At 39.2% G+C, this 27,879-nt stretch overlaps 1 protein-coding gene across 1 annotated transcript in view; it reads right to left on the bottom strand.

Moving 5' to 3' along the window:
- LOC118813586 (probable G-protein coupled receptor 153) overlaps positions 1-27,879 on the bottom strand; it is a 62,622-nt gene that overhangs the window by 19,063 nt on the left and 15,680 nt on the right. Inside the window, 3 exon segments of the mRNA XM_036579003.1 lie at positions 1,150-1,579; positions 15,888-16,135; positions 16,137-16,418. Coding sequence (XP_036434896.1) covers positions 1,150-1,579; positions 15,888-16,135; positions 16,137-16,241 — 783 coding nt within the window. The 5' untranslated portion in view covers positions 16,242-16,418.

Here is a 27,879-nt window from a genome sequence, read left to right as displayed (position 1 = left end):
TCTGTCTCTCTCTCTCTCTCTCTCTCTCTCTCTCTCTCCCTCTCTCTCGGGAACCCTGGTCTCTTTGAGTAAAAAAAATAAAAAGCACACCACTGATCTAAGAGTAACTCCTCCACTGCTGACAAGCGTGGAACTGGAAATTGGTCATTAAAGTTTAAGCACAGAGCCCTTGCTCCACCATAGTGGATGAAAGCTTTCACAGTCTCTCTAAGTGGCCGGAGCCGGGGACAAATCCAGCCCAGTTTGTCACAGACACATCAATCTTTTCCATGGAGCACAGGTGGCACACATCTGAACACCACTTCCACTCTTTATACTCCAGGATAAAAAGTCATGAATGTCAAAATGAAACAGCAATGCCTTTCCAAGAGCCAACTTTTTTCTAAACATTTCAATTCAGTTATAAGAATATGTATTGTGCATTATGCATAATACTAGTGAGAGTTTAGCTTAAGGCCCTTGCATAAAAATGCATTAAATATTTAGAGCACATACATAATTTGCTTATGAGTTTTATACATAGATGAATATTTGGGTAGACAGTTGTAAAGCATAAATGTCAAATAGCTATACAGGGTTTATGATTGTGTTATACATACATAAATAATATATAAAATCCTGAGTATGGGCCTTCTGTTTATTTATGATTCCAATATTACTTTATACGGAAGCTCTTATTTTGTTTATTGATTTTTTTTCTGCTTTATAACATCATGACTCAGGGACCACAGTTGAAAATCAGCCATGCGCATTGTCAAAAATACAGTTATATGCAAACGTTTGGGTGCCCCTGGTCAAATCATATGTTTTCATTATTTCCACAGTGAAAATAATGTAACACATCCTCTACAGGAAACGTAAATATGGCATTTTTTCTGCAATTGTGCACATTTCTTCTTTGTGTGGTGAGTACTGGGAAAATATGAAACATAAAATCTAACCCATAATTTAATATAATATATAATAATAACCCCCCCCAAATATGTTAAATTCAGCAAATAAGTGTATTCTTCGTAGAAGATGTGTTAACTTATTTTCAACCAACCAACACACCAGTCTTTCTCAGCCAAGGAGATTAATTCAACTCACGTATTCAAATTCATGATCAAACCCTTCATTAACATCCCCGCCATGTCTGCTTTCACTCACCAGAATGGGGAAGCCAGTGAGGAAGTCGTAGATGAAGACGATGCCGCTGATCAGGTAAGTGATCTGCAGAGAGGTCTTGATGGGCTCGGAGCCGTCAATGGACGAGCGGCGCTTGCCCTGCGCGTCCTCCACTACAATGGTGGGCACGTTGAACTTGTTCTTATCCACGTTGTGTCCCGTCTGGATGGAGAAGGTCTGGAAGAGGGCGATGCCGATGCAGATGACGCCCATGGCCACGCTGCCACTGATCAGCAGCAGGAAGCAGACACCAAAGCCCAGGCCAATCTCCGTCACAATGAAGCGACAGTCGTGGGCGTAGAAGCGCTCGCTGGTGTCGTGCCAGCCCACGGCCGGCAGAGTGGACAGGATGAAGGAGACCATCCAGATGCCCATAACTGTGTGCACAGCCTGCTTCTTTGTGTTGCTCAACCTGGGAGTGAGGGAAAAGAAGAAGAAGAAGAAGAATGAGTGGCTAAAATAGCTGCAAAAAACATAATGAATAACAAAAGATCAATAAACAGTTAACAGATTTAGCCTTTAGGGGACAGATTGGCAAAAAAAAAATCACGTTTACATAATTTTCCTTATTCCAAATGTGGTCAATCAGCCAAGACATTTGATGTATGACATTTGCTTATTTAGTTTCACACTGGAGCTACGGCTAATGTAGCCAACAAGTAACAGAAGTTTATAACCACTATTTAGTATTGTGTAAACTGCATTGCGAAATTATCACAAACCTGCCTTAAACTGTGTTGAGTTTTTCAGTTTTTCAGTAAACAGATGTTTGCATGGTTTCTGACACTGTATGACATACTGCTATGACATGAAAAAAATGCATGGACATTCAGGCATCAGGATGGCCACTGCAACTGTTTTTAGCCTTTATTTTTGTCTGGTAATTGGTAGCCACAAAGTTCCATTAGGCTGCTTGTTAGCTACATTAGCTACATTAGGCTAGCTGGAATTGCCAGATTTCAGCGGTGGCAAAATCAAACAATCTGGGGCCCTTTGGAGGTCGGGGGTGTCAAGCAAGCATCTAATACATGCTTTATTATATATGTAATACTATCTTCTCTGGCTTTTTTTAATGGTTAAAATTGTCTTTGGGTTATTTAGTTGTGTCTTGTATAACGAACGATGTAGGATAAAATATAGGTTTTCTACAAGGAACATTATACATTTTCCAGTTTCAACCAATCTTCCAGTCTACTGTTTGTTCTGGCATTGTAATAAACAAAATTAAGGTAACCTACAGTTAATGCACTGTGTCTTCTGTAAGCTAAGCAACGCATAAAACAGCTGAAGATACATTTTTAATTGCTTTTGAAAGCCGCCTAAGAAATAAAATTTATACTACTGTACTAAATAGTATGATATATAGCACCACTGGTGATGTACTTATTAGATGTGTTATTCAGTACGGTATATGCAGTATATAGCAGCAGAATGCACCCATTACCACAATTGAAAACCCCTGCACGTGTACAAGTGAGGGAAAGAGAGACAGAGAGGAACGCTCTCTAGTGCTAGAAAGGCACATTATCTACTTCAACAAATGGGAAGCATTTAGAGTGACCTCACTGTACCCACCTTTCTGTTTTGTGTATTCTGGTGTTGTCAATGAAATGTTGTGACAGTTTTACACTATCAAGGCCATATAGTTGGAGTTAGATATAAGTTATAAAAGGTATGCAAAACATGTACCTGTGCATTTACGGGTTAAGATGAGATTTAAAATGTTCCTCATTTATAATGTAAATAGCACATGGACTACATGGAGTGCTTCAAGTCTCAGAAAAGCATTCCCAGTATTCCCCAGTGTTACTAGTGTTAAAGCCTAGCCATGCTTAAAACATTTCTAAAATATATGAAAGCCTGAAGCACCGTGAACAATGTTTATCTTGTTCCTTTTGTTCTTGCAGACCCAAGAAAAACCTTAAGGATCTTAAAGTTCTAAGTTTCGGAACAGGTTTCTTGTCTAACTTACCATTAAAAAGCCAAATGCTGTGTATTTAAATTAAAATGTTTTTACTACTACTTGCATACATGTTACTAACACAATTTCAATGCAAAGGATGTTAAATGATAAATAATATTGAATTAAGAATTTGCCATGTTAGTTACCCATAAAATTGTAAAGCTTTCCCTGTTTTAAATGATAAAGTGGCAGAATCTGGGATGATTGATTTTGCAATTATAACCCTCTGCAATATTAGCAGTGGTGAACTGTGATTTTTAGAGCCAGGTCCAGTTCAGGCCACAAATGTCAAAACCTGGACATTTAAAAAAACAAGGAAAAATACACTTCTTTGCTAATTACTGCTTATGCTCTTATGGGATTATTCTTTGGCTATTATAGATTAAACATGGACATTTAAAGCTTGTAAAAGATATATATTTTACCTTGCAGCACTTTTACAGTGATTTAGTATCCAGCTCTAGCCTAGACCTGCCACTGTTTTCCACTTCTAATAAAGAACTGAAACTCAATGGTTAGGCTACCACTTGTACTCGGTTATTGATGTGCAACCCCAAATCAGGTTGGGACGATATGTTGAAATTAAAACTGAAAACAGTGATTTGTAAATTATTTTGACTAGCATTACATTTAAAACAATACAACAGCATTATTTGATGCTTTATCTCATGAATTTTATTGTTTAAAATCAACACGTATTTCATTTCTTGCAGCATACTTGAAAAAAATTAGACAGTAAAGCATTGACCACTTTGTAATGTTGCCATTCCTTTTCACAACCCCTAAAAGACGTATAGGGACTGAAGACATCAAGCAATAAGGTGTTTCAGGTATAACTTTTTCTTGACGTTTTAAGATGAACAGTACGGGGTCTTTATTGTCACACTTTGCTTTTTAAAATGCGTGAACATTCTCTACTGGGGACACATCAGGACTGCAAGCATCCAGTCCAGCACCCACACCCGCTTTGGCAGCCATGCCTATGTAATGTGTGCAGAATGTGGTTTTGCGTTGTCTTCTTGAAATATGCATGAGCGTTCCTGGAAAAGATGTCGTCTCAAAAGCACTAAGTGTTGCTGTGCTTTTCATGATTAGTGGTGCCATCACAGAAGTTTAAGTTCAGATATTTAGTTTTTCAGAAATTATTAGGCCTTCTCTGAAGGCCTGGAAGGCCCTGAGGGTTCTCAACTGGATACAAGTCTCAAATAGAGCTTCTGCCTTAATATTGAACACATAGGTTGCTCAGTTTTTCTTTGTTGATACTATGATATGAAACATATTAGCGTGCCCTATCAACACTGCTCTAGTGATGCTATCCAGGTAAAAATACCAGATAAAAATAATTAAAGGAGTTACGAGGCTAATATAAGAGGATCTCAGTGACACAGACATCCATTGCTTGTGAGCTACATTAACTTAAAAGCTTCAGTGCAAAACCAAAGAAGTAAACTTTGAACACCAAACATGTCTTGCTCAGTCGACTAATGTTTGGGGTAATGGGAAAACTGCAAATAGGATTTCTCTGAACTCTGTCCTTAACCTACCAAAACAATGACATTTAAGTGGCCACCATCATAGATTTGGCTGGTTTTTCAGGCCAGGCATATCGCTCAGGACTCTGAAACCTGCCAAGTGATATACACCTCATCCTCAAAGCCTATTATTCTCTCTCTCTATCTCTGTCTCTCTCTCTTTCTCCCTTCTCCTCCTATTTGTCTCCTGTCCTTCAGCCTCTCTCCTGCCTTCACCCAAGTCAATGAGCTGAGCCTGACGCCGCTGATGGAGGAGGACAACAAAGAAAGAAAGAAGGAAAGGGCCAAGGTGTTGACTCATCCTCCACGCTCTTCAGCTGTCGGCTGGAGTTGAGGACCCAGGAGCAGGAGGAGGAGGAGAGCATAGCATCCTCCATGTTTGTTAAAACCTGCCTAAGAAAGAACAGAAATCCTGTTGACTCTAAGAACACTTATAATAGAAGTCAATGTGCAGCTGCAGAATACTGTCAGTAAAATATCAACAAACCCAATTCCCAAAATGTTGGGACAGTAGGAAAAATATAAATAATGATACCTGCAACATGTTCCAAAAATGTTGGGACACGGGCATGTGTACCATTGTGTTACATCATCTTTCCTTTTAATAACATTCAGCAGTGTTTGGGAAATGAGAAAGAAATGTTCTTATCTCTGTGCTCTTCGTACAACGACTGGATAAGAACACAGCTTAATTTCTTGTTTTTATTGTTCAGAACCCTGAGGAAGAAGAAGAAGATCTTGTGAAGTAAGTCTTCTGGTGTTTTTGAATTACTGAATGTGCGCATGTGACTAATTTTGCACTACTGAGAGGTTCTTTCTAAAACATTTTCTTGTTATCTTATAATTCAATACATCTGAGTAAAGAAACTGATGGGAAGTTTTGCTGTTTGTTTTAGGTCAGTTGGCTTTTTAAGAAATGGTTCTTGCTGTAGATAAAGCAGGATGGTTTTGATGAGGTTTTACTGCAGTAATAGAAGTTTTTAAGAATTGAAAAATTATTTGTGTGGCATTAGTGTAATATTGAATTATTTGTTATACTGCCAATGTTGTTTCATAACTGATCTAGAGCACAAAAGTGATTTAGAATCAACATCAGTAGCGCAACGTGGCACTTGTTTTAGCCATGGATGTGCACGTATTCAAATATTTATTCACAGAATTCAGCAACTGCCCACTGGCTTCTATTAGAAATGAATTTGGAGTCACTTTCTTTTCTGGTCTTTCCTAGTTCAGGTAAACACGCCAAAGTGATTGTCTGTGGTATTGAGCGGTTTGATACAAAAGTTGGCAGATAAAGATAAGGTTGAAAAATACTGGAATGCTCCTTTTAACCAGCTTGGAGCCAGGAGGAAGCAGGAGCAGAAGTAGGTCTCTGGGAGCTCAGAGTCATAATGCTAGCCTTTCCTCAAACGCCTGAGGATGCCACGAGGGAGACTTACGTCATCGCGCTGCTTGAAGCCACAACCAAGAAGAGAGGGAATAAGAGAGGGAGAGAGAGAGAAAGAGAGAGAGAGAGAGAGACAGAGAGACAGAGAGAGCGAGATAGTGCCCTGGTGTTATAGTCTGACGAGAACAGATGTTGAAACATTGGTTTCCAGAGCACAGAATCCATTTATATTTCATGCCTGCACATTCCAGTGCAGCAGAAACGCAAGCTACGCTCCCATATTAAAGCAGCAGGCGGCTGGGCAACAAAGGAGGCGAATCATGTTGACTTTTCTCTTAAGACAAACTTCTCCCCCCCCTCCCTTCTTCGTTCACTCATGGCTAAAATCCGCCGAGAATCTCACAAGGCCTTGGCTTGCTGATCCACAAATAATAGTTTCGTGTCCGAGGCTGTCAATGTGGCTCAAGGTGCCGGAGCGTCTTGAAACGTATCGGTGAGCGTGATGTCTGCAAACGTGTCCTCAGGCAGCCTGGGTTTATGTAGGAGTAGATTAGAAGGTGTCTCTGGACTGAGTCTATGAACAACTCAGTCTGACAGTGATGGCTACTATTCATTTTCACATGCAGTTTTCTTGGACTCAAATGGGAAAGCCATTGTTTACTGGTATCAGTTCCTTGGTGTATAAGAATTAAAAGAGTAGTTGACATTGTATGACATAACTTTATCTTTAAAAATCAGTGGCATTGGTTTCATACCAACTTGGGGGGGTGGTTAGGGGGTGGCACTGCTCATACCACCTGACATCATAAACTTGTAATATCTGGCCTCCTTTTCTTTATTACTATTAACACATACAGATCTCTCCTCTCCAACACAGACCAGTGTAGCCAAAGTGCAGTGATAAGGCCAGAATGGCACTGTATCTATTCAGCGAAACAAATGCCTTTGGGGAGAGACTTAATCAGACATTTTACAGCCAACTGGTCACCGGACAACAGAGCTCAAAACCAGTTTAACAAAAATAGTTGAAACTGTCAAAAGCTGATGCCAGACTCTCAGAGCTTCAGCTTCTCACATGTAAAACTGTAAATGTTGAAAGTTAAGGGTGAAAGAAGTTGACACCGTACAAACGCTTTTTCCACAGTACCATAATTACGTCTCTGCGTTCAGCCTAGCAACCTGGTGTTTAATTCAGCGTTTAGAAGATGCGTTTAGCAGGCCAAATAGCCAGTGAGAGGTCTGTATATTATTTTACCTTGCTATCATTAATACAAAACATGAGTTCCTTAACGTGCCATGGACGTGACTGAGAAGTCTGAATGACTGACTACACACTTAAAAAAAGATGGTTCTTCAATGCTTTTTTACTAAAGGCAATGGTTCTATATAGGACCATTTGGATGCTTAAATGGTTCTTAACATAGAATATTCGTTCTTCAGATTGATGGAGAATGTGTTGTATATGTTTCTATATAGAGCCTTTTTGAAAATGGTTCTATATAGTGCCAAAAATGGGTTCTTCATTTGTTACAAGCTTGACATCGTACTCTTATATTTTTGAGTGTTTTTGAACTCCAGCTATAGGACTTTATAACGGCACCTCATGTACGCTTATGACGTCAGTGAGCAAGAACCGCTTCATTCAGCCAATGAGCTGCTCCACTTGTCAACCAATCAACACTCAGTAGCTGAAATGCCAACTTAACGGCACTCAGTAGAAGTAATGCTAGCATCCTACTGCCTAAAACCCGTCTGCTGTAGAAAAAAAACAGTCGGTTTTCATTACTTTTTGGTGAAATACATCCTTCTACTTTCCAAAATTAAAGGGAGGTTCTAGACAAGTGGTTAGAAACTACAGGATAATTCAAAAAGATTTATCCGATTTCAAAGCGCTATATTTTTACAACCATGAGGCGCCTAGGAACCAATCACATACCAATTGAAAGAGGGGGTCATAGAGTTTCTGACTGTCAGTATGGCAGTGAACCTCCAACAGCTCAGAGCGTTTGTCGTTGGTACAAACAGTTCCAAGAAAAAGCTCACCAGCATCACCAGATCTCATGACGTTGACTTTTCATGACTTTTTTTGGTGGGGGTACGTTAAGAATTCTGTTTATGTGCCACCGCTCCCAACAACAGCGGATGATCTCCGAAATCACCCTGTATTTTAATGTGTCGTTTTTAGCCATTTAGCTTAATTTATCCCTATTCACTTAGGGATAAATCGTGGGCGCCCTCTGGGAGGGACGTGGGAAGGTGTTTTAAATCCAGTATATATGTGGCATGAAAAGTGACGTCATGCAAAAGCATTTGCCTTTTTTAATTTTTTTTTTTTTTTATTACATTAAACGTAACGTGTCACTCTGCCATAATGTGGTGAGACACATAAGTGGCCATCAAACTGCACCCTGATATATCAGTCTGCTTTGGGACTGGCCTACAGTACTGCACACACTTTCTTTCCTTGCATCTCAACATGTACGTGACAGGTCCCTAAAGCAGCCAACAGTAATAAGGGGAAACGAAATGACTCGCTTTAATGAATATACACATTAAATTTAAACAGCACACAGCTACTGTAGATTTTGAAAATATATCAATATATCATTAAATCACAAGCTCTACTCGAAAACAAGCATGGCTTTGTCTTATGAATTCAAATTAGTTTACTTTGTAGCAGTTGAAGTTAGACAATCCTAAAATTTGGGGCTGCTGCTGCACCCTCACCACCCCCACTTTCAGCGTCCTGGCCCTCTGCTGTTTTGCAGTCATGTTTTTCATATAACAGGAGTGGCCAGGCCTTAAACCGGCTCTGTCTGTACCCCACATGCCGCATGTTTTTATGACGCTGTATTAGCAGATTAGCTTGGGTTGTTTAATGCTGACACCACTATATAATACTACTTCGTATTTAAATTCTTTCTATGGGTAAAATCATTCAGGTTAGAGCACCGGGAGACGATAGAGATATAGACAAAAATCTGCTCAACGTTACTCTTATTATGATTTAGCTTTTTTAGTTTTATCTGTGGCCAAATCTCAAATTATTCCTTTCTCTATGTAGTGCAGAGTGCAGGTCATGAAATTATGCAACCAAATGGGGCACTAAATATTAGAAAGAATTTTGTGCAGCTATACCTGAACATGAATAGCTTTTATTTAGACATTTAATGCACTGTTTGTGTGCAAAAGCCCTTATATAATGTCCTACATAGGGAGTAGGAAGCCATTTGAGATTAAGCCTGTATTTTGCCCAGCTTTGTTTATATGCCTGTACAAGCACTTTAACGCTGTGTGTTTTGAATGATGAACAAGTAGGATAGCTCACCAAATGAGCAGGAAAGAGTGCAAAATACGCACATAATTACTACTGAAGAATATGGTGGTTTTGTCACAGCTCAACAACAATTTGAAGAAATGTCTGTAAAATGCTACGGGTAGTGCTGGTAAAAATAATGTTCGCTGTGCATGCATGACAATGGTGCATATGCACGGTGCAAATCGAGCAAGGGACATAGATCAAGTAGCGATACCAACAACAGCTCCCCCTTCTGGATATTTGTAGACATAAGCATTCAACTTCCTATAGCATCCTTCAGTCTCTAATAATCAAATGCAGATCTATTTGGGCTTTCTTGTAGACTTGACAAGTTATTCTTTGGCCCACTCATAACTGTATTCAGTCACAAACGAATTCTTCCAATATCAATTAAGTGACAATAACTAAACTCTTCATTAATTAAAACAGCATTTCTTAAATGCAGAGTACTTTGGAGAAACATGGGCTAATTGGTGAGGTATTTTCTTTCATTACATGGTAGCTAAATTAGCCTTGCAGCTCCAGTGCAAAACCTAAGAACTAAAGATGTGCTAATCAACTATATTTGAGATAAGAGGTAAACTGCGTAAATTATTATTATTTTTTTTTTGCTACATTGTTCCGTTAAAGACATTTGACTTGAAGAATTAATTCCCGCTCTATTTATTTTAAAAGGTACATTAGCTTTTAGATTCCATTAGGTAGCAAGATGCAAAATTAGAAACAGGCATCAGATTCCTTTTTTCACAGAACCAGGCTATTAGACAGACTATTACATGCACTCAGGGCACACTTGGCGAAGGTGCTTTGAGGCCTCGTAACATTTATGAAGATTTCATTAGCTGCTCCCAGGAAAATATTCTGAAACTACAGGTAGCATTCAGACAATATACATATGACCACTATCCACTGTCATGATGTTTAGACAGCAAAGCAGTAACATGCACTTCTTACTATTCTCTTCGTTCTGCACGTTGCATTTTTTTTTTCTCGCCAAGCTGACTGCAGTACCCGCTCATGCTTTCACCACAATGTTGTTTGTCCTTGTTTGTTTAATGGCGCTTTATAATGGCGCTTTCGGAGCACGAGTGCCCATTTTCTTCTTTATTTATTTCATCATTGTGCTCCAGAAATGCATTCATCTGCAAATGATTCTGTGCGGCGTTTTGCAATGGGAGAACAAGGCAGTCCTGGAAACAGATTAATGACCACAGCACAGGACAAAAAAAGAAAAAAGAAAGTGGAGCAAAATGAGATTAAAAAGCATTGACAAAAGTAGTTTTGAATGCACTGACAGCTTTGTCGCATCATGCAGGGCAGATCCAGCTTTCTTCACACCACAGAGCGAAGCTGGATTACCTGGATATGCCATTTTGATCTGACCAAAAGGATGATGATTAATAAGATAAGTCTGAATGACCCAGAGCACGATACAGTTAAGCGCTTTGGTGCCTTGGGCTTCATCAGAGGCATTTAACTGAAAAAGCCTTTCAAGATGGGATTGATCTTTGGACAAAATAACAGAAACACTGCATGAAAAAGGACTCTAACTTGGAAGTAACTAAAAGCTGCACCATGTAAGATGTTTTTTGGCAAAGCTGAAAGAAGTAGCATTACTAATTCGCTAAAAACACTAAAATATGGAGTCCGTGTGCTGCTGCGAGTCACCCTGTAAAAAAGGTCTCAAATGCAAAATCAATACTGTACTGATGAAGGTATGATTACAATAGTAGATGATTCACGTACATCCTCAGAAGACGTCTCTTACCAAGTTTTGACTTTGAGTTCTCTTTGAATACTGTTTCAACGCGTTCGCAATCATCAGATTCATCCACTCGGGGAAGGGGTCCGAAGCACAACCCATACTACAAAATTGTGATGTTTTGCGCAATTACACATTGTCACCAGAGAGGTCTCCAAATCTTCAAAGCTTACATAGTGTAGCTTTATTCAAAATGTATAAAGCAGTCACATTGCCGATTTAGCAGAATATACTAGCAATTAAAGTCGTCGACAAATCAAAAGAGAGCACTGATGTTTGAGCCAACTAATAGACACTGTTTACACCTGGCCGTTTAATGTGACTTGCATCTGGATTGTAATCTGATAAGTGGTTAACCACATGCATTTACACTTGGTAATCAAATGTGTCACCAGTTATTCAGACTGAAATTTACTTGCTTTGTGGCATGTAATATGCAAATTTGCTCGTATACAAATGTTCTACTCAAATTAATGGCTGCGGTCTCGATTTTAATGTAATGCATTGTACAGACACGATAAATAACAATAAGCTGAATTAAAGATTAACCAAACTGGCACTTTATTTTAACTAGCTCAGGCCCATAAAGGCTACTGAATTAAACTCAGTATACTCCTCTAAGTCCTGAAGTGGTTTGAATGATCAGACTTAAATTTGTTTTAACTGCATCTTGGGTGCATTTTTGGGTGCATGTGCATTTTTACGTGGATAATCTCCTTTGGGATCTAATCCTGATGCTCAAGACACCTGAAACATCCAGGTGTAAATGAAGTCATAGATTTTCAAATAGACCAAACAGTTTGCAGGTCTTTCTAAAATCTGCAGTTATTTAACAAACAGTCTAAAAAATTTTGACATCTTTAAAATACAGGTCTCCTACCTGGATGCAATCCATGAATATGCACAATCAGAAAGAGTACAAAACTTGAACTCCTGAGTAGCAGAAAAAGTAATATGGTCTAATGAGTTGTTTCTCACCTGTTGTCCTACATTTGGACATGTCTGCATTTGGAGAAAACAAAATAATGCCTTCAAACCATGTCTGAGCCCAACTGTTAAACAAGGTAATGAATTTATAATGGTATAAAGCAGACATCTTATAGCAGTCTTTAGCTCTGATGATTGCTCAGTCATTTAAAGCTAATGTAGCTTTTAAAATAGATTTGATATATTTGATTAAAAAAAAAGTACACAATTGTCCTTTACCCCAAATGTAGTTTCTTGTTATATTCTTTAAATTGCACAGGAGCTACAAAGCTGATATGGGCTCATAAGCCAAAATCACACACTTGTCTCCAACAGAGAAACCTGTAGGGTTAAAACAATCATTCAATACTATTTATAATGTCAACAATATAAAGGTCAACAAATATATCTTAACCTGAAGAGGGCAGCAATTCACTTATATCGTTGTACCTATGTGAGCAGATAGTGAAAGAAAAAGAACAATTATGGCTAAAGGTAAAAAAGTAAGGTGTGGAAGCGTTTCCTTTTTCTTTTGCTATCTGTTCACATAGCTATGACACTACAAGTGAACTGCTTCCTCTTTAGGTTAAATCGATAACTCACTTTAGGTTGAACATCATGTAAACGAAAAATAAATTGACTACAGAAATATCTGTCACCGTTTTTTTTACTGGCAGCATTATCAGTGATGTCAGTTAATTGTTTTAGCCTTAAAATGTCCACCCAATAATTGGAATAATGGTAGATCTGTAACTGGTTTTAGGGTCTGAAGTAATAGAATACCCCAGTTTAACTGCTAATTATATGGCAGTTAGACAATTTCTGCAGACTGCAGTGCAGAGCTGTGTCTTTTTTCCTTCAGTATATTTCTAAGTTTGTACTGTACTCTTCAGAGAGGAGACTGACCTGAGGCTATATTATTATATTGTATGAGATGATGTGCCAATCTTGGATTACATCAGCTCTCTTACTGTGAATATGGCACCAAACACAGGGTCAACAGCAAGCTAGATAACTAAGCTGAAATATCACCATTAGACATTCAGTCATTACAAATGACGCACTTGATTTGTCCACTGTTAATGGATGTAGCAAGGCACCTGGAAAATAGCTCAAGGGTTCCACAGAAAAATGGAACAGTTAATGCACCAAGAGCTAATACAGTCTGGAATGTCCTTGCATTGCATAGTTCAAATTAAATCATCTGCTTGTCTTTAGGTCACAATCAGGAAATTTAGAACAACACAGTGGTCGACCAGTGGTCAGGGTTTAACTCAAGAGGTCAGGTACGGTCCTGGTTGATCGTTGCCATTATTGTGCCTTCAAGCAAAGCACTTAACCCCAGCCTCTTCCATGGGGACTGTTCTGCAGTTAATTAACAAGTCTCTTTGGCAAAAGCATAGCATAAATATAGATTTGGCACTACTGCAATATCTAAAAGTGGAAAAGTGGAGACATTCCTCTGAGAAAATGAATAAGCAAAGCCCTGAATGCAAGAACCCAGCAGCCTCTGCTATGAAAGGCCTGTATTTTAAAGTAGAGATCAGTGGAAAATGTACATCATTTTTCCACTTAGCCCAAAATGTAGTCGATCAGTCAAGACATGTTTCTTCTCCAAAGTTTGTTTCTTTAGTGTTTGTACTGGAGCTATGAGGCAAATGAAGAGCAAGTCATGTAATTTTATACTTTACCAAGTAGCATGGCTAAATCATGGGAACTGCATGGCTAAATCATCACACACTTGCATCAGTGTTGCAAGTTGTTATGTATCTCAAATATTCTTGCTTATGTGGGTTCTGACAATGTTTGACTTATTGTTATCTATAAAAATTAAGGATGCACAATCATAAGACTGGTTCCCATCACCACCACTTCGAACAATTCTGAGTCTAGAACAAAGCATTTCACATCCAACCACTCTTAATGACTGAGATCTTAACCATTTATTTTTGTAGAAATGTAAAAATTGTTTATTAATAGTTTTGCAATATGTTTGCATACGTTCTAAAATTAACAAACATTCCCCCTTAATGATTTATAGCACACAGTTAAAAGAATTAGAACAGTTAGAAGAATGATTTATTTTACTTACATTGATTTAGCTCAAATCTCAACTACTGAAAAACACATCCAGTTCACATTTGTTGCAATAAGATATTACGGTGCCATCAAACGACTGTGGAAAATAACTGTGGTCAGATTGAAAAATTGCGATCATCTCAAAAAATGGGGGTTTATGTGGAATTTTGGGGTGACTTTTTCTCTTTGCTTTACCTTTTATTTTTTTATTCCTACAATGTTTATTTTTTCACACATCACAATAATAATTACTAAATATATATTAATAATAAATAATAATAATAATACAATTATAAATAAATAACACTTTACCTTCCAGTAATTTTGAGACACTGAACCAGACTCTAGAGAAAACACAGTGATACAAAGTGAACTGAGTCTTAATCAGTTAATAAAAGCACAGTTTAGTAAAGGCTGGATACACCTGGCTCTAATACTCAGGTACTACTGAAGGCCTTGATGAACTGTATCATGTCTGTTAGAGGAGGGTTGTAACTAAACTCTTGAAGGAGGTACGTCATCAGGACTGGGCACCCCTGCTGTAAGCCATCCTGAAGCTTGAAATTCATTTGTACTTTTCTCCATTTGTATTAAAGAGTCAATATCTTGGAAAAAAACTAAATTTCCTCACTTTTTGAAATAAAACAATTTGATGTGCTATATAAGCATTGTTTAACTTTAATAACTGTTAATTCAGTCCATAGAGTATATTATTTGGAAATTAAGCTATACAATTTGGCTCCACCCATTTAAGCTGAAGTTATACAGAGTGTTTCAGCTTGAACTGCTTTTTGATTGAGGCACAATACAGGACAGTCAATCAGAACTATTTTACATATATCAGGCTCAGGCACAGTCACAGCCTGTTTAATTCTAAGGGATAAAGAGAGGTTGGAAAATGGTCACGCAAAAATAAATTCTGACTGCTTTTACATACACATCCACACAGGTGTCATAAGTGGACCGTAAGTGAAAATGGGCCTTTTAAGTCAAACATTGGGACAGTGGGGTCCAAAAGTCTAAGACCACTTTGAAAATCTAGGATTGTTTTAATTTAATCTGCAACAGATTAACAGAAAGATTGAGAATTTTGAAAAATTAAAACCAAAGAAAAGTCGTATTCGTTCTATTAAAACTTGAGTTCAGAAACTCTCAGTTGGATTTGATCTACTTATTAGAGGATTTTTGTCACTGTTGGTGATCAGAGTCCATGTCAGCTCAGGTGAATGCTATCACTAAAGCAAAAGGGGGATAAACACTAAGACACTCTGAAATTTATGTTAAAATTTCAAAGATTCTACTGTTCATTCACATTGCTTTGCTCACAATATCATTTGTAATGAAAAACTTTGTCTTAAATTAGACTGTATGTTGCTGTATGTGGCTGATAGACTACATCTGGAGTAAAAGGAAAATAATTTTATGTTTTTCTTTAAGGCTCAAAAGAGTTTGTTTACACTGACTATAGTGGAGGAGCCGTGATCCCTCCTATTACAGCTCATAACAGAATAGAATGACTGCTCTTCACAAATAAAGAATCCAAAAAATGTAATCTTAAACAATCAATCAGCACACACTCCAAAATCAATGTAAACAAATTTAGCTTTGCAAATCAATCTCCAAGACAACAGTTACCAGCTCAGCTGCCACCATGGCAACCACCGGTTCCACAAGCCAGAAGAAAAGACCAGCATGAGCATCTTGGGCCTCACCTGTAATTGACGGGCCAGCGCACCATCCACATGCGGTGGTAGGACAGCGAGGTGACGGAGAAGCAAGTGACCAGGGTGAGGGTGTAGAAGGTGGAGACGAACACCTTGCAGAGGCCTTCGTTCCACTCGTAGCTGGAGTGCTGGCGCCGGAGCTGGATGACACAGTACATGGTGATGGGGATGCCCATGTTGAGGATGTGCGTGCCGGCCAGCGTGCAGATGAGGAACTCCAGTGGCTTCCACTTCTTTCTGCTTGGCGCTCACGCTCAGGATGCCCCAGGCGTTGGCCAGGATGGACACGCCCGAGCACACCAGCCAGGCCAGCGCGTTGGTGCTGATGACCTCATCCTTCATGATGCAGGAGCCTGCAGATGGCGGTGATGGCGGCAGGGGGCGGGAAGGCAAGAGGAAGAGGAGCAGTGGGCGTGGCAGCGGGCAGAGCTTGGCACCGGGCCAGAGGGGGCATTCCTACTGGGACGGGCGGGCCTTCTCCTGGACGGGTCAGATGGAAGGGGGGCGGGGTCAAATCATCTATAGGAGAGAGAAGGCATTTGTAGGAGGACCACAATTATGGAACAATCTAGCAATCAGTGTTTGAATGATTCTAAAAAAACCTCAACGATTTGTAACAAAACTGTTTGTAACGAGAAATAAAATATCTTCTTAACTTTCAGTGTAAATTAATGTAACAAGATTTTATCATTAATTTTAGGCAATTTTGACTGGAAATATTCCAAAATTCCTGCCTTGCAATTAAGACACGGCTTTATGAATCTAAGGGTATGTTGAAGGGAATTTGTTAAATTTCTGCATATTACAATCATTTAGATTGCAAACAAAGTCATTCAGAGTGGTTTGATGTGAAATTATCCATTCTAAATAAACTTATCAAGTTCTTTACAGCAGTGATCACATTAACTAGGGCTTGTTTTTTATTTATTTATTTCATTAGTTAATTATTTTATTTACCGTCCAAAAAAATTGTAAAATAGTGGTAAATTTGAAAATATATTTTTTTCTTTGTGAACTATTTTGCATTAGAATGCCCTGCATGTACCTCTCTGCCATGAATGTATTAAAAAAAAAGCTTTATCATCAAAACTACAGTAAAACAATGTCCCAGGCTGCAGGCAAGGTACTCATATCCATTTTGTGTAATAACTTTCTGCAAGAGAGCTTTTAAAGTCATTACACTTAATCACCACCATTGTGAACACTTCTGACTTTATTCAAGTTTTTTCAACCTTAATTCTTACACTTCTTGTACTTGTACTTTGTATTTTTACATCTATTAATGTACTCTTTTACTTTCCTTCATATCATTTCGTTTAATACTATGGAAGTCTACTTTGGTGATACTTTTAAAGTACAAGAAGTGCTATGTAACAAACAAGGCTGAGCTGAGTTGAGGTGAGGAGCGTAACGGCTGGATGGAGGTTCCAGTGCTGGGAGGAGGAAGAGAAGGAGGATGAGGAGGAGGAAGGGGACCAAGTCAAGCCAGTGTGCTTCAGGAATCCTCTGATGAAGGGGACGCGAATGCCAGATGGAAAGAAGGAAAGGTGGGAAGAGAAGGAGGAAGAGCTGAAGATCGGAAGATGGAATGAAAGCTGAAAGGAGGTGGAGGAGAGAGGAATAAAGGAAAAAAGAAGAGAGAGATGCCTGAGCCAGAGGGAAGCTGAGGACAGGAGAAATACAGAGTGAAGATGAGAGGAGAAAGATGTAGGAGGGATTGGAGAAAGAGGGGGGCTGGAGGCAGCGAGACATAAAGAAAAATAAAGCAAGAAATATGAGAGCCAAATGAGTCCCACTGCTGGAGCATTAACGAATTCAAACTTTGAATTTCGTTACACCAACAAATTAACTCTTGCCTCCAGCTTGCTGGGCTTAGTGGATTCGGAGAAGTCCATTTTTTTTCTTGTGTTTTATGTAGCTACACTTCTCTGCATTTGTCCTGTACTTTTTCTTTTATATTGGGGCTGAGCACAAGCACTTATTTGAAAGTAATAAGCCTCTAGGACTTAAATGTAACTGGTTCTGTGCTCACTGTTCTTTTGTGCTCACTGTTTACTGCAGTGCCAAACTTTGATAGCTTTTCTTGCTGCTTTTGATGGCATTCTTGGGAGAAAAAGTGGAAAAAATAAAGCCTTACTAATGAAAAGAAGCAATGAAATGAGGCAGTGCCCTGAGGCCTTTTCTGCTAGTCTGTGACAACTAATAGAGACACATGGTCAGAGAGGCCTTTTCCGCTAGTCTGTGACAGCTAATTGAGACACATGGTCAGCATGCTGTAATGGAGTCATGGCAAGACAAGTGGGTGACAAGTTAGAGGCAAAGTGTCAGCTATCTAGAAAACTGACGTCTAGACAATATGGACAAGCCTAATCATAGGCTGGTACAGTGAAACAAAAAAGTCTGCAAAATTCCACCTACAGCAACTTACTTTATAATGACTGTCTTGAATGAAGCATTTTAAAACTATTTAGGCAGATGCACTACAATCTGCTCAAATGCTGATACCCAGAAGACAACTGTAGTGCTCTTCCAAAAGAAAGGAATTCCTACTCCGATGCTGGAATGCAGAGAGGCTGAGGGCATTAAAGCTGTGAGGAGCCACAGCCTCACAAATATTTTGGTTCTGTTGTTTTTAGCAAGTAATTATACCTTATTTAGATTATAGAAACATTCTGGATACCTATTGTACTTGTTTCCCCCAATATAAACTACAACTAAGCTATACAAGTTCCCCTCCACGTTTGGGTAGCAACTTGGTTTCCTTCAATCTTCGATCCTCAATCTAATCTGCAGAATGCCAGCGTGGCTGCACGTTTCATTCAAATCAGGCCGTTGAACAATATTTGTTTATTCCATTACTCTCAGCCTTTAAACAACCGATCATGTGTGCTTGTGCTTTATTGGACTAAAAACTGCAGCCACAATGGCCCCTTTGTGGATAAGATTGGACACTGCTGATATAGGACAACACAGATGGTCCCACTTATTGAAATATTTACTATTTCAGTATTTTCAATACTCTTTTTAACATGCCCTTGCCACACAACTCCACAACCTATGTTAGACAAGTGGGCACTCACAGGACAATGGGAAGAGTGAACAATGAGGAGCAGATTCTTCAATAGGAATGTCAAGTGAGCTAATTAACTAGCTAAGCACACTCTTTTTTAAAAGTCCAAACATAACAAACAAAAACATATAATAACTGCTTTGTCTGGCTTAAGCGTCAGTCTTAGAATGAGAACTGTTTGCGCAATGCCTGTGTCATAAAGCCCAGTTTGAACAAACTGTTATAGTTTTTGAAATATTAAGTATTTTAAGGTAACTTTTGCTCTGGCTTACACACACGTTTGTCCAGTATTATTTTCAGTTTTGAAAAGGGAATTGCATCAGATTGCAATGATTTCTCTGCAAGTTTGGCTGCTGAAATCTACATTTATGCTTCTTGATTCCTTGCACCTCCAAGGGTTCATCTACCAAGCTTCACATGAGTTATTCAATGGAACAGCCCTTAAGGTGGTGTTTGGGAAATGGTGAGGGCATGTTAAAACAATATTGATATGAAAGGCATGACTTTACTGTACAGAGCTTGGAGCCTCTGCTAAAAAAAAGATTTCCATGCAGGTCTAAGTTGGTTTATGCTGGTTTAGTGTTGGTCTAGTGCTGGTTCAGCTGGTCAGCCAGCATGGTCATGCTGGTTGACCAGCATACCAGCATCCAAAACACAGCATACCATTGCTGCCCAAAAAATAAAGATCTCTTTCTCTTTCTGATTTTCACCTTTCTACATCATTCAAGCACACCAACTATCCTTTATATTGTGAGAAAATTTCATGGTTAATGGACCAATAGAAATGCTCCAATACTGCTTGAAATAAAAATTCTTTACATTAAATTACATTAAGAGTTAAGAACATGTTTGTCTCCTCAATTTTGGAAATATTTGTTATTCTTTGGAAAGAGATGATATGCTGATTTTGCTGGTGACCAGCTATGCTGATCTAGGTTGGTTTTTCCAGCAGGGAAGCCAGGTAGCCAAGACAGTATTATTGGCCTTGCTCTCTCTGCGTGGGTAGGATGAACCTCTCTTTCCTCCATTCACTAAGTGGGATGCTAGCCAACACAGGCATCTGTTAACTAATGTAAAGTTCTCCTCCAAGTGTGCTGAGCTGTTTACTCAGTTGACCTAAATTGGAGTAAAGGTACTGGGTAAAGAATGAAGGCTCTCAAGCTAAACATTACTGTAGATGTATCTTGTACTTTTATCTGCTCCAAGTCAGCTTTCCCTAATTAGCATGTTGGTAACCTATGTTTTAAATTATGTCAAAATAAACACAAAGTTGTGGACTCGAGGATTAGGTGCATGACACCCTTGCTCAAGTGCAGTCCTCAACACAGTTGTGAAATGTGTTACAGGCGACAGAGCAGAGGAAACGACTACAAATCATTAGCATACACAGACAACCAGTGACTCAATACATTCAGTCAGACCGTCAGCTAATTCACGACCGTATCTTCATTTAAATGAGACAAGAACGTATGTTAAACACGCTGCCTATATGTGTCATCCACAGCGTTGTCTTCTAAAAAAAACACACAGCAAGACAGCAAAGCATCAGCCCATCTGCTCCCATGTGCCAACAAAGCAGCGCTGAGCAAAATATGATAATCAGCCCGATATTGTTCCCTCCAGAGCAGCTCAGAGCCGGAGGAGAAAGGATAGTGATGGTTGGTTATTGTGTTTCACAAAGCAGCCATATCCTTACATGGTCTATTTCACTGTCAGGTTGACATTAAGTTTTGTATACAAGGAACAACTGGCAGATCTTCGCTTTTCATAATGTTACCGAAGTCCCTGGAACGAGCTACAGCAATGCTTTCTGAGAACTGATGTTTCACAGGCAGGAAAGGGCTTCAGAAAGAGCATTATTACTGGATGGCATCTTACAGATGGACACATGGCACTGTACCTGAATGTACATCCTGACCACTAATTACAGTAGTCAGTTTATAGTAGTCAGTATTTGTCCAAGAGAGCTCTTTTGGTCAGCCTCATATAATCTTTTTATTACTAATTAAATGTAACTACATTTGAGAGGGGAATGTGATTTTTGTTCACAAAGCATTATCATAATGGCAACAACAAGCAACCATATGACATAGATGAGTATAATTTTATTTAAGACTATTATGGAGATAACCAATTTGTAGTTACATTAAAGTGCCAAATTTAGGTCCTCTGACTAATCTATCACGTAATTTATTTGGTCTACTGAAGCCAAAATGACATTGAAGATTGGTGCTAAAGTTGAAATGTATCATATAGTTGAACAGATTTAAGATGCTATAAAAAGCCTTTGGCTCTTTGTTCACACAAAGACAATTTAAGAACTAATATTTAGTATAAAGTTACTGCACAGATAATCCAGCAAATAAAATGTTTACCTTCAGTGCAAACATAAATGATGGATGGATTGCAAGTAACTGGTTCTGGTCACATGACAAGTAGTAATAATAAAAAAATATGCTCAGTAATGCACAGCTTTGGTTTATGGCTGTCTATTTCAAAGCAAACATTCTCTTTGAGAGAACAAATGTGGACCTTTGGATTTTTACCCGAATTTCTCCCCAGTTTAGTCACTGTTATTTCACCTGTTAGATAAATCTCCCCATTATCACATGATGATACCAAGTTATGATGGTGAAGGCTAGCACGTTCTTCACCCAAGTCATAGAGCTCCACTGTAACTTTTAGAACTGCCACTAATGCAACACCACTGGACAGCTCAAATCGCATAAAGGAGAACCAAGACTGTTCTATTTCAGAAAACTTTTCGATTCCAAGTGACAGGAACCAATGAAGTGGATTCCAAGAGCCGATTCCACACAATAATCTTGATTTCAAAAACCAAGGTATAGAGAAGGCCATCTGGCAAAAATAAAGAGTACAATGTTGATTACATTTGACCTTAGTAAGGAAAATGCCGCAATAGTAATTTGGTCGCTGTACTGAACTGTAGTGGTGAAGAGGAAGCTGAGCCATAAGGCAAAGCTCTCTGTTTACCGGTCAGTCTACATCCCAACCCTTACCTATGGTCATGAGCTGTAGGTAATGACCGAAAAAATGAGATTGCGGATATAAGTGGCGGAAATGAGCTTTCTTCACAGGTTGGTGGGTTCACTCTACGTAAAAAAGTGAGGAGCTCAGTCATCCGGGAGGAGCTCAGTGTAGAGCTGCTCCTCCACATTGAAAGGAGCCAGTTAACATGGTTCAGGCATCTGATTAAGATGCCTCCTGGCTGTTTCCCATTGGAGGTTTACTAAGCACAGCCTACTGGGACGAGACCCTGTCGTTGTCCTAGGACCCGCTGGAGGGAATATATCTCCAAGTTGACCTGGGAGTGGCTCAGTGTCCCCCAGAATGAGCTGGAGGAAGTTGCAGTGGACAGGGTCATCTGGGATTCTCTGATTCCCCTACTGCTACGGCAACCCTAGCTGGACCAAGCGATTTAAGATGATGACACTGATGATGATGTCTGAATATCTGACACTCCATATGCACACATGTGTGGGCAAACTTGACTGTCTCTGTGCGGAATCAAGTACTAAGATCTGGAGTTGACTCTCAATTCCCCAATGCCTGGAATCAAGGAATCATTTCTTTTTGGGGTAAGCTTCCAGCCCTGAGGAGAACGCTAACTGCTAATACTTTTGAGTCAGCTAACAGGCGCTCTTGTTGACTAGTATCATGCTGTGCGATGTGGGGAGAGGGAGGGCCATCCTACCCACCCAGAGAGAGCAAGGCCAATTATGCTCTCTTGGACTCCTTTTTAACACTTCTTAATGAATTGTTGCCATGCTTGTTGACATGACATCTGAGGTAACACACAACACAACACAGAATACAACTTATATAACACAGTTGTTTGATAGTCCAGCACAGGATTTAATGGCACTTCATCTGTTTCACTGGTATCCCAGCACCAATAAAGCTTCAGCCTAGAGAAGCAGGCGCGATATGGCTGCCACTTAAACATGACTGCCTGTGCTGGGACTGTAAACACTTGACATTCTGAGAAAGAAAGGGAAATTTTCAAACATGCCTTTGGGCAAATCTTATTGCTGACCAACAGTATTTAACTGCATGCAACTCCAGTGGAAAGCCCTACCTGTTCAGTCTGTCACAAAGCCTCAAAAGACAATAGACTCTAATCCTCAAATGGTTTTGTTCTTTTTATCAGCAAGTGAACACTGGCTAATATGGCTTCAGTGACTGCTTATTGTGGCTCTAAGTGACTCTGTTAAGTTTTCCAGGAAAAGATTAGAAATGTACTAGTTTTCTGAAAAGCATATGATATGACTGCCTGTCTTTCAGCGGTCTCTGAATTTCTTCAATTAATGTGAGATAATGTAAAAGCTATTTTGAGAAACTTGCATTGGATCATCATATAAAGTGCTCAGACTACTTGAACCAGGGTGGTTGATTACTCTAGGACCTCAGAGTGAGAAAGCAGAGGTAAGCGATCTAGCTGATTTCCTCAGCCTAAATTAGAAAGATGGCCTTGGTTAGAGGTAGCATAAATTGGCCATTCTCTACTATTTGCAAGTATGATAAATCTACAGTCCTAACTGACTGTAAACTGACTCTGAACTCAGATATCATTGCTTTTTTTTAAGTTTTATGGTTAGAATAAAACACATTTGTCCAGTGGGGGTGGCTGCCAGAGGGAAACCTTTTTAATTGGCTCTTAACTTTGTTTCATTTGCAAAGCAAGGTCAGGAGGTTCGGTCCCATGTGGTTAGCAAGCAACAGAAGAATGAACAACACATTTATACAGCAAGAAAGATTGGATCACACAATTTTAATCAGCTATAGGCTGTGGATAATGTATACATGCATGAGAAAGCAAGTGCAAGTTTAGATGTAGCTGAAAGCTTTTGCTACTGCAAGTTGCCACTACTCAGGATTTAGAATGGTGTTTAGTGAGAGTATATGAGGACATTAATGAAAACCTCAGCTAGTCATAGAACAAAGAACAATCTCTGACAGAAATTTGGCATAAAATACCTGCCAACTAGCTATTACAGCTGAGCAAATGAGAAATATCCCTTTCAGGCCAGCAGCTGTGAACCTTTTCCTTGGCAATTAGAAGAATACAAATCAACAAGTTAGACATGTTCAGCAGGTGTTTATTTGCCACCTAAAAAGAGGTTTGTCCATATTATATATAAAACTATTCCAAAAATCATCCCCACCCCCCTTAAAAAATCTCTGACTGGGTAGTCTGTTTGCAGTGTACCTCACTTTAATGTTTTTGGAAGAAGTTCCACATAGAACTCTTGAGGCATACAAAAATACTAAGTTATTGTTTTTAATGAAGGCCAGTGAGCAACTTCCAGCACTGTTCACTGTTTCTAAGCACCACTCAGTATCTCTCTATTAATTATGTTAATTCAGAACCACAGTACAGAAAGCCACAGTTGGACAAACATGTAACTTAAAATTTTAACAGAGATTCTAAATCTAAAGTCTTAAGGATAAAAAGACAAATTGTAATTGTCTACTACCTCAGCTAACATTACTAGCCTAGTCACTTCCTAACTTATTTCACCTTTTAGCTCGAAAACAGAGAGTTTGTAAAGAGCTGGTTAGCTGATCCCAAACGTGATTTTCATCAATTACCTGCATGAAACCTATAATGAGCCTCAGCTGTGCTTTGCCTGTATCTGTTGCGCAGCACAATGTGGTGTAAGATGCTAGCTCTACACTGCCTTCTGGTAGAGGACAGATTTCAGATATCTCATAGTTCTCAGATATGAGAATACATCACTTTGCTAAATTGTTTATTAAACAATCTAATTTACTATTTGATTTTCATGACTATTTGAAAATGACTCATCCCTAATATGATGCAGTGACACACCTAGACAATAAATTCATAATAAAAAGAAGAAAGCAATTATCCCAACAAAAAACCAATAAAAAAAACTGAATACTGGACAGTAGTATAAAACAGCCTAAGCTAGGAAAGCGAAGAAAGCTGGTGAAATGCTATTCAAACATTAAATACTACGCCTTCTACTTCAGTTGCATTATCTAACAGCCAATATATACCATTAACATTAACCAGTAGTATTAACACAGGCTGTTGCTTCTTGCTAAATTTGTGACTGAAGTCATAAAATACAGATAAGATGTAACATCCCTTTACTAAGATGTTAGGTTTTTACCACTGGGTGAGCGAACAGTTCTTTGATTCACTCATCATACACTATACTTAAGCTGTCTACTTAGCATTGATGCTCACTGGTGTAATGACCTTTCAGACAGACCTTTTTTACTCAGTGGAACCTTCTCTTTCTCTGGTAAATAAGCTTCTTTTGGATTTATAATACATCTATAAAGCATATCCTAACAGGCCCAGTAGGCTTCGACTATAGTTCAGTCATCAGACCAATGATTGATCTGTTATTAAATTATGAATACCTTGTCATTAAACTGCAGACAGTTCATGATATTCCAAATTACTGACCTTATTCCAAATCACTGACCCAGAAGCTATTGAAATGTCACCTCGATTTTAAATTCCACCTTTGTGCTTATCTGGAAATCCAGGATAAATAAAAAATGATTGACAGCCCCTGGGAAATGCATTTCTCAAGCTGGAAAGCTCTGATTCTGATTGTGATGTGACTCAGGCACCGCACTCGTCATGCACTATCACGATAATGAGTTAATCACAGTTAAAGCAGATTTTTGACTGCAGGGAACTGAAAGTTCTCATTTGTACCAACCTCATACATGGAGTGGAATACAGAAGCAGATCTAAAACTCAAATATTTATGAAATAAGTGAGCTTTGGGAGAAAGTCCACATCTGAAACTCTACCTCCATGCTTTCTAACCTTATCCCTGTGACAAATTTTTCTACCTGCTCTCTTTTTTTTCTGTTTTCTGATGTCAACTAGTCTATTAAAGGGACACTGGGGACGGAGTAATAAATCCTGGGCCCCTGGGCTCAAAGCTTCACAGAGCACCAACAGACACACACCAACAAACCATTCACATCATGTTCTGTGGTTTACCGTTAACCTTTTCATCGGCTTAGTCTCTCAATAGCTCTGGTTTATGGAAAAAGCAAAGATAGCAGATACGTCTTGCAATGCCGCCACTTCTCTGACTTTGTTTTTCTTCTTCATTTACTTTTCATTCACCCACTAGGCGTCAGACTGTGTTATCGGTGGTTATACCCACCTAGCCTCTCAAGCCAGACTTGGGACTACTATCAGAGAGAGTGGTATGTTCCTCTTCTGGTATGACTCCCCTCTGACTGGCAAAATGACCGGCCACAAACATGCCACTGCCACGAATGGCACAAATCAAATGGAATGCCTGTTGGCAAACACACAAAACATTTAGTTTATTGAACGCTTAAAACAAAGCTCTTAAATAACCTTTTAAACATGGGAGATCTTTCAATCTAGTGCTTCTGTCTTTCTCTGAAAGGATCACTGTTGTCATGGTGTGGAGAGCAGGCAACTGCTACAGGTGACTTGTTCGACAAAAATTAGTTTCACATTGGACAGATAAAACAAACAGTGCACAGAAGTGCATGAGCACAATTGTGTGGACAGTCAGTGTGTGACTGACAAAACATCAATACTTGTGGCTATCTTTGCATGCAATAAACATCAGATGGTCCGTGTAGATATGTGGGAGGAGCATCTGAGGTCAAGCATTACACCAGCCAAACTTATCCATTTGTCTTACTTGTGAGTTAACTATGCGGGCTGTGTCTGACTTGAAAATCTACACAGGCCAAGAGCCCCCTAGTGTCTGACTAAAGTCACTAGAACGACCCGACTGGGTTTGTCAGCTCCGTCTCTCCTTTGCAAGGACTCTAATGTGACAACTACCATAGTCAATGCTCCTCTCACCTCTTTCCTATTCAGTCTGCTGATACTTCTCCCTTTGACAGCTCACCAAATGTGAAAGTGCAGTATCAAAACCAACACCTCACACAGAATAAAGAAAGAATTTTTGTGTTGCTTTCAACAACAGCCTTTTCAACGTATTTTTAATATCCATTGCCATTTAAACTAAACATAACAACCTACAACATGTCACAGTGTGCATTAGCTTCATTCTACCATCACATCAAAAGAATGTTGACTTCACTACTTGACAATGTAGCACAACATTAGTGGGATCCAATCAAGAAGACTTTGACAGTATATGACAACATCAAGTGTTAACTGTAAAGCATTCTTGTATGAATCTTTCATGTCCACAGGCATACAAAGTGCTAGTTTGTGAAGTCCATATGGTCCAGCTGGAGGAACTCATTGCACAGGTGGAGGAGGTCTTTGGGGGCTCTGGACTAAAAAGTTTGATTAGGTGTAACATTTTAAATTCTATGTAATTAATGTTATAGAAAATGAAGACAGGAAACATTCACCAGACTGAAAATCTATGTTCTGAACTTTCCATGTGGCATATAAATAGGGGTGGGGAGGGATTCGATTCTTAGATGCATTGCAATACGGACGTGAACGATTCTGAATCGATTCACAAACGTCAAAAATTTATTTTCTAAGTTTTAATTTTTAACGTAATGTTGACGGAACGCAAAAGGCGGAACTTGGAAGTTGGGGGAGTGCAGCGCCCAGAAACTCTGTGATGTGCACATAACAACGACACAACTGGATGAGCGAGAAATCCAACCGGCATCCTTTGCATTAAAAGCTAGGTCAGGTCCAGAGTCGACAACCCCAATCTTAAGAAGAGCCATTTTTTCCTTTCAACAAAAATCAAACCACCTTGGGAGCCATGTCCATGTCTCAGTATGTGCTGATGTCCTAGTATAGGCTAAAAAATATAAACGAAAACACAGATTTACTTTGCTCTGCTTTAAGCTTTAGCTATAGCCGCTTTCTGCCAGGAAACGTTGTGTTGCTATGTGACCTGCAGTTTGCAAGCC

The sequence above is a fragment of the Colossoma macropomum genome, unplaced genomic scaffold, assembly GCF_904425465.1.
Source record: "Colossoma macropomum unplaced genomic scaffold, Colossoma_macropomum, whole genome shotgun sequence".
NCBI lineage: Eukaryota > Metazoa > Chordata > Actinopteri > Characiformes > Serrasalmidae > Colossoma > Colossoma macropomum.
Note: the sequence above shows the minus strand (reverse complement) of the source record. Positions and strands in the feature narration are given on the sequence as shown.